General features: G+C 40.5%; 1 protein-coding gene and 1 long non-coding RNA gene across 2 annotated transcripts; both read right to left on the reverse strand.

Annotated features, from left to right (window-relative positions):
• Positions 1 to 341: 341 nt before the first annotated feature.
• LOC107303674 lies at positions 342 to 937 on the reverse strand. Its single transcript, XR_001549620.2, has 2 exons — positions 547 to 937; positions 342 to 461 (listed from the first exon to the last, which is right to left on the reverse strand). It is a non-coding gene; the product is annotated as an uncharacterized LOC107303674 (long non-coding RNA).
• Positions 938 to 2,295: 1,358 nt separating this feature from the next.
• On the reverse strand, positions 2,296 to 5,820 carry LOC102709140 (AUGMIN subunit 4). Its single transcript, XM_006646729.3, has 13 exons — positions 5,628 to 5,820; positions 5,481 to 5,528; positions 5,305 to 5,403; positions 4,753 to 5,106; positions 4,472 to 4,571; positions 4,284 to 4,329; positions 3,922 to 4,015; positions 3,734 to 3,805; positions 3,562 to 3,620; positions 3,340 to 3,408; positions 3,155 to 3,206; positions 2,803 to 2,880; positions 2,296 to 2,727 (listed from the first exon to the last, which is right to left on the reverse strand). The coding sequence occupies exons 1-13, from the start codon at positions 5,760 to 5,762 to the stop codon at positions 2,650 to 2,652; spliced, it is 1,284 nt and encodes a 427-aa protein (XP_006646792.2). The 5' UTR covers positions 5,763 to 5,820; the 3' UTR covers positions 2,296 to 2,649.
• Positions 5,821 to 7,910: the final 2,090 nt, after the last annotated feature.

Genomic DNA, 7,910 nt, shown 5'->3' on the forward strand with positions numbered 1-7,910 from the left:
ATTACTGGTTTATCTGGGTCATGGGCAATAGACTTCTCATTTGGAATATGGTCATCCACAGGAATACCAACACCACCAAGCCCAACATCAACATTGGGAACCTTATGAGCAGTTCGAGCATCACCTGCCTCTTATCATTTTGGCCATCTCATCCTCCCCTCTCAAGCACAATAGAGCATACAATTGCTCATCACTAGCAACTTCTAATCTACCCTCATCATCTATTGATTCAATAATTTGTAAAGCATCCCAATCAACAAAGTTAAATGGTGGCTGCACACCCATCTCATCGGTTATGACATGTGATTGGCCATCAAAAGGGACAACCATCAAACTAACCCTACAACAACAAAATAGGCATCTTATTTCACAAAAAATAGGTCCATACTCTGTATCACCAAAACTTGGTATGTTCTCCATGCCATCCGCCACATCTTTTTCATTCATGCCACCCAATGCACCTAGGGTTTCAACCAATTTCAGGCTAAATCACATCTAAAATCCCCATACATTCCGCAATTGAAACAAAATATGCATCGTAATTACCACATTGTAGAGGAAGAAGAGGGGAGACACTGCTAGGGTTTAGGTGACCGCCGGGTGTTGCGTCAGGCTCAACCGAGGTCGTTGAGACGAGAGGAGGGATAGCGTCGTGAGGACGAAGAGGGGAGGCCGTCGGACAAGGCGCCGTCGAACTTGGGGCATCGGTATTGCTGGCCGACGCGTTGGGCTGGCTGGCCGGCCGGCCGGCGTCCCCCCACCGCGTGTTGGACAGATCTAGAGCCGACGGTGGCGGGAGACCGGCCTGCAGAGCGGCGGCGGCTCTCGGAAGCTCGCCGTCCGGCGAGGTGGGTAGTTGCCAGTGGCGCGCCGTCACCGCCGGCCATGTCCACCAACCTGAACGAGAGAGAGGGAGGCAGAAGAAAGAGAGAACGAGGATGAGATAGAGGCATGGGCAAAAAATTTTGGTTGTTTGTGTTATTTTCCGGGGCAATTTAGTCACTAATTTAGTTGACCGGTTGACTATGTTTTTAGTGAATAAAGAAAATGAAAATGGTCATTTGAAAACAGTGCCACCGGATATAGGACCATTTTAGAGAAGCCAACTATTCCGAGCCCATTTTTGCGAAGCTATTCGTTTTCATGGCCAAAATGACAATTTTCTCGTGATGCTACTACATATAGGCACCACATGTGTCAGGTGTTGGTAATGGTACCTCAAACTATGGTGATGTTTAGATTGAGAAATTTTTTAGGAGAAGTGTTACTTCAAATGTTTGAACGGATGTCGGAAGGGGTTTTTGGACACGAATAAAAAAACGAATTTCACGGCTAGCCTAGAAACCGCGAGACGAATCTTTTGAGCCTAATTAATCCATCATTAGCACATGTTGGTTACTGTAGCACTTATGACTAATAATAGACTAATTAGGCTCAAAAGATTCATCTCAAGATTTCTTACATAACTGTGCAATTAGTTTTTTTTTCATCTATGTTTAATGCTTTATTTAGGTGTTTAAAAATTCGATGTGATGTTTTTGAAAAAAAAATTAGGAACTAACAAGGCCTATATCAGTAATTAAGTAGTACAGTTTCTTGCTTGTATCTCAAAGAAGTCAGTATCATCGGTAAGCAACTCATTCTCTCACACTTGTGTACTGTGAATCCATGCATTTGACTTCATCTTCATAATCTTTCACAAAACACTTGCGAAACAACAAGAATTTGGAAATCATGCCCTGCGAAGAATCTGGAAATCATCTCTGATTATCATTCTCTACCAAATTGCTGTGCAGCTATCAGTATCAGGAGAAGAACGCAAGGGTAGATAATAGAGGCAGTCTTCTGCATGCTCATCTTGCGTCAGAACAGCAGCAGCAGCAGGTGTCTGCTACCATTCCAATATGTTCTGTGTCTGCTACCGTGTAACTCTGCAGGATGGACTGCGTCATCAGATCATTTCCCCCTGTCGCTGTTGACTGCGGCAAGATCTGCCTGGCATCCATCTGCGGCACGGCGGCGGTCGCCGGCGACGGTGAGCATCGTCCGGGAGAATCTCTCATCACTTTGGCCTGCAAAACGTTGGTCTGAATTGTTTTTTCTTCTCTCTGACTGTTGCTGTTTGCGTTTCAGGGCCAACCGGTGCTGCTGCACCAAGAACTGAAGCGTCCCACGCCAATACCCACACTTGAGACTTGGTTCATTGAATCCTATAAACCCTAATGATGCGTTGTGGCAAACAAATCTCATTATAGTTCTAAGTTTAGTCGAGGAATTCCTTGAAGATCTATATGGGCAAGAATTTGAAGGCCTGAATGTATCTAAACTAATATGCTGCTTTACATCATCAGCAAGAACAAAGGCCATTGTGCTCGGTTCATCCTTGCGTTGCGTGTGTTTTCATTTTGGACCCTTTGGTGGTACATAGCACAATACATACCCTGGATGAAAATGATACACAACAATACACACCATCTCCATATATATATTGGATGCTATTGATGAGCTTTACATAATGTAGAAGCAGCAGTCAGCTGTGAGCAATAAACAACAAGCTTGTAAAGTGGAACAAGGGCATGGTAACATCCACAAACTAGCACATTTTCTGGAAACAAACATGAAAGATGCCTGGTCTCCTTGAGGTGGAGCTTAGACACCTGCATGGTCATGATGAGGCTTCAGATCCATTTCGACCTGATGAATTGTCCATTGCATGCCCTCCAGTTTCTGCCATTTAAACCGGTTATCAATGGTGCATCAAACATCGCACTCGTTCATAATGACGAAGATGAGTCAAATTACCTTTACAATCTCATGGTATTGTCTTGCAATTACATCAAAGTGTGGATCTACACCTTGGTACTCACGTAATCGTGAAACCTGATGAAAGATAAAAGAACAATCTAAACTGTTAAATGATGCACAAGTGGATAGTAAGATTTATTTCCTTCTCAGCTAAAAGAGAATACTGAAAGATGCATTGTTTATCCAAATTCAGTTAAAAAATACATAACTACAGAACATTAGTTGCTAGATTTACATCAAGGAGTCAAGGACTAGATATTCAGTTAATGAGTAATGAACTTTTCTATTAAGGAGTTAATCAGCACATATTTTGAAGATTACAAGGGGAAAAGAAGATGGTGTATCATACCGCTTCTGTATAAGAATTGGACGCTTCTTTTGTGGCCTCCACAAGATACTTCCTGAAAGAAATGGTAAATAAGTTAAAATGCATTTTACTGAAGAAGCACTCAACGTAATGGATCTATCATGAGAATCTGTGCTACTTAACTCAATATACCAGGTCAAATTTTAAGATCAATTAAGTGACTTTACCTGATCCTATGTAATGCTGGTACTGTTTCCTTGGTGTATGTGTCACGCAAGAGATGATGCTCAAGATAACTACAACCATGTGAAGAAACAAATAGTTAGTTAACTCTGTTTTGTCTCATCATTAAGTAGAAAGAAACTCAATAAGAAGAATAACTATGTCTAACAAAGTACAACTTAAGATCTGTTATTTGTGATATGATGGATATTGATACAGGTACCAACCTTAATTTAGCATTCATTGTCCGACACCTTTTAATAAGCCAAGTCTTCTTCAGATCATCCTATTAGCCCCACAAGGAGAAGGTGAAAGCATTAACAATATGAAAATGAAAATACTCCATGTTTTCAAAGAAGCAGCATCATGATAGGATCATAGGAATATGAGAAAGCTTACATATTGATGCTGATGTTCCAATTTCTTGTCTTTAACGAACTGTATAAGTACAGCAAGAATTTGCTCCAGGACCTTTCAAAATTTAAGGAGCCATCAGTAAGTAGATATAATCCAGAATTTCTACTAAAATGAAGTTGGCTAACTCTCAATGTGGAGTTTGAGCAATTAGTTAATATCTACATGCGTACACTATAGTGTTCGGCAAATTTTCTGTCCATCGAAGCAAGATCATCCAGTAGAAGGGCCTCTTCCTTTTCTATCTCCTCAATAATTAGCTTCACCCTGCCAAAAGGGAAAACCATATTATGAATAACATGTGTAATGGACTCCCTATTATTAATATTTAATTCCAAACAAGTAAAGGTAGACAATTGGACATCACTATAAAAAATTAAGAATGCACTATGGACTACCTGTGAAAAATATTACAGAAGCAATGCTTTTTCTTTTCTCAAAATATTATGCTTGACCTAAGACAGTTTTGGCATATCAAGCATTTCTCTGCAAGTAAGACAACCATTGCAAGACAGACAAAGATGTGAAATTTCACCTTTCAGGAAGTCTGGCACTAGAAATCTGACTGATGGATGATGAATCTGCGGCATATTTAAAATGTTAAACTAAAATGATAATACCGAGTACAAGTTTGTGTTCTGTTATCTAAAACTGAGCTTCCCAAGACATACTTAAGATGGATAGGAACACAGGGGGTGAAATTGGTAAGATGCAAAAACTAACCCCTTTCATCCATTGCAAACAGATCAGCTAAAGCATCACACTTGGCTTCTAAGCGAGCCTCAATCTCTCTAGCCAAAGTTCGTTGATAGTCAACCATGTCCTGCAATGATAGATCACAGGAAAAGAAACAATGTAATTCATGGTTTATTTGCTCCAGTAAATGGTACACAGATATAGGAAACATTGATTTTCTGTTTTCATAACTAGAATGAGACTTGAAATTACCAATAACTAGTTACTACAACAACTTTGATTGCAAAAGCTTCAGGCAATACACATACCACAGTCATGGCTGGCTGCTCTTGCTGCACCTGGTAGAGATAATCTGATGTGATTCCAAGAAAACGATCAGGAACACCACCGACTCCAGGCTCAACTGGCTCGGAACCACCAGTACCAGGGGCAACAGCAATGGTGGTTGCACTTGCGGTGCTGCTATAGTTATTGTAACTAGTCGAGATCGAACTTGAGCTGGGGGCAGCACTTGTCATGGTGCTATCAAATGAACTCCTAGACAGAGTGCTCAGCTTCTCTATCTCCTCCTCATGTACATCCCCATCCTGCGAGAGCAGTGGGAGCCTCAATCTCTGTGCCGCCTCTGCAACCGCCAAATGGTGCTCCAACGATTCATACACCTGATCAGTCCCGATTAAGTACGCTGAAACACTATGTTCCATTTCCAGTCAAATAATTCATCAATTCCGGTGCCTAATGGTTATAATTAGCACAAAAAGGATTTCCATCTGTAATCAACCAGTTCGTTTCACATTTGTGGCTTTGTCTGCACCAATGATGGAAGATGCGAACTTTGAAGACAATGGGAGAAGTGGAACCTGCGGGGAGCAGTTGAGCTTCTTCCCGGCGTTGGCGACGCCTGCAGCGATCGCGTGCTGATACTCCTCCACCATAGCCATGGCCTCCGCGTACACCGCCTAACCGCATTGCACCCCAGATCTGATCAGAACCCCGCGGAAACCCTAAAATCCAGATCCCACAAAGACGCACTCACCAGGGCCTCCAGGTAGCGCGCCCGCTCCGACGCGACCTCCTCCCGCGCCTGCGGGCGGCAGCAGCACAGAGAAACAGCGGAAAGCAAGTGAGATCGCGGAGGTGGGCATCAGTGGGTGGCGAGCACCGGGGGTGGGGGCGGGGGTACCTGGAGGAGGTCGGAGTGGGCGGAGTTGGAGAGGAGGGAGGCGTCGGGGGCGAGGTGGTGGCGCTGGAGCTGCTCCACCAGGTGGGCCACCTCCGGCGGCGGCGGCGGGAGCGAGGCGGCGGCGGCCTTCGACATCGCCGGCGGCGAAGGGTTGGGTGAGGCGGATGGTGGTTTGAATCGTGTCGGGGAATGGAGGGGTGTTTGTTTGTGAACCTGCCGGAGTGGATTACGGCCGTTGGATCTTCGGATGACGGCTCAGATTGCAGCCGGCCGTTGGGCTCTGCTATTGATAATGCCACGGCCGTCTTGTTCATTGTCATTTTCAGTAAAATGTTTTTTCTTCTTCTTTATAAGAAAAGTCAAACGTTATATTTATAAAATATAAATAATTCATAAATAAAACTTTTACTCTTAACAATCTAAAAGCAAAAACCATGAAAAATACGATGAAAAAAAATCTCTAAATCAACTCTAAATTTAGAGTTGAAATTTAATTGTTGGTTTATAAGCATAATCAAAAGCGAAGAGGTGAGGTTGTAACTCGTCTAAGCAAAACACTTAGTTCTTTTTTGCTAACAAAACGTACTTAACGTAGAACATACCAACCTACGTATAGGTTCCCGGGGTCCTCGGACCTTGGGTAAATTATCCTATTCTTACTAAATTATATCAGATTAATTGGTGTAAAGTATAAAAATTAGATAATTAGTACGTATTGAATCCTTGGTAATTTTTGTTCTGGGTTCGCCACTGATCCGAAGCAATAATCTGGTGAGGTAGCTAACGATAAAGCTCACAAAACCGCTTTTTTTTTTGTCAAATTTCTCCCCAAAAAAATTCTCTCTCTAACTCGCATTTCAACCAAAAACGAGACCGTAAACTCTACCGGCAATTTGTGCAATCCTTCCGTCTCAAAATATCTTGTGAAGTTTGAAGTAGCAAAACATAAACGTACTATATTTCGGACATATTTGGTCCGTCAAACATATTTTGGGTAACTATCACTCGGAAAAAAATTGAGTAAACATAACCAACGTGTTAGGTGTCCCAACATGTTATGTTACCTTGACCAGTCGCTGTAAACGGTGTCAAAACTAAAAACCAAGTGGTTCTTGTTAACTGTACCATATCCTTATCTTTAACTTCACATCCATCCATACAAGCTAAAAATATTGACGTGCATGAGCTAAGAATTTGAGTATCCATCTGTTCCAAAATATCACAACTTAGTATTAGATTAAATATTATAGAGTATTAATAGGTTGTGCATGCTTACTAGTAGCTAGGTTGGTACTCTATCCAGCTACATAATTCATATTGTTTTGGTCTAGATTAAGGCCAAACTTTCAATTTTTTAATTATTAATAACTAAAAAATATTTAGTTTAAAGGTACCAGTACAACGCTTATGGATAAGTAAAAAAGGTAAATATTTATTTATATTATAATAGAAAATTATAGTAAAGATATATTTTAGAGACCGTATCAAAACGAAGGAGTATCAAATAAAAGGGAGTATATTTTGGAAGGAGGAGTGGGAAAAAAAATACCAGCCCAAAAAATTGTAGTCATGTACTGGACGAATGACCTAAAAATGTGTCTTTTCATGTCCCAGCTTGCGTGATACGATCTGCCATGGTATTCTCCAGATTATTGGTGTAATAGTGTTGTAGTCACGTTCAAGTACATTATTCAGACTTTATTTCTGAAAGTGATGCACCAAAGTGGACACACCGTATGAGGAAAAAAAACAAAGATAATAGAAAAGAGAACATAATCTTGTCTCCGAATTGGGGAATAGGTTGCAAATGCTTTTGTTTTTTTTTTTGGAAAAATATTCTTAGATGACTTGTAGGTGTTGTCGCATAGCAAGATTTGTCCTTATATCCTTATGGCTTTGCCTCCGTAGAAATGTCAAAAGTATTAGTTTTATTCGGACAAAATTTCTTTTTAAAATAGCTTTCTGTTCCAAAGAGGCTACTAGAAAACAGATTTGAAATGGATATGACAAGATTTATGTGACAGCCAATTCCTGGAGAGGAGCATCATGACCATCGTGGATGTGACTTCGACTGAATATTTTTTCTACTCTATTTATTTTATATTATAAAATTTGTTGTTTTTCATATATTTATTTATTAATCAATACATATAAATATTTTATATTATAAGATTTTTTACCTAGATATTTATTAATCAATGTTATATTTATTTGAAAAAGTTAGTCGCACGTACAATATTATTCATGTTTTATTATCTAGTAATAACAAAAATATTAATCATA

Source organism: Oryza brachyantha, chromosome 2, assembly GCF_000231095.2.
Source record: "Oryza brachyantha chromosome 2, ObraRS2, whole genome shotgun sequence".
NCBI classification, from domain to species: domain Eukaryota; kingdom Viridiplantae; phylum Streptophyta; class Magnoliopsida; order Poales; family Poaceae; genus Oryza; species Oryza brachyantha.

Excerpts from the sequence above, each read along its gene's own strand:
- LOC102709140 (XM_006646729.3), bottom strand. The coding sequence starts at position 5,762 with ATGTCGAAGGCCGCCGCCGCCTCGCTCCCGCCGCCGCCGCCGGAGGTG. Across the intron at positions 4,016-4,283 it reads AGTGCCAGACTTCCTGAAAG|GGTGAAGCTAATTATTGAGG; the intron begins GTGAAATTTCAC and ends CCCTTTTGGCAG. Across the intron at positions 2,728-2,802 it reads AATACCATGAGATTGTAAAG|AAACTGGAGGGCATGCAATG; the intron begins GTAATTTGACTC and ends TTTAAATGGCAG.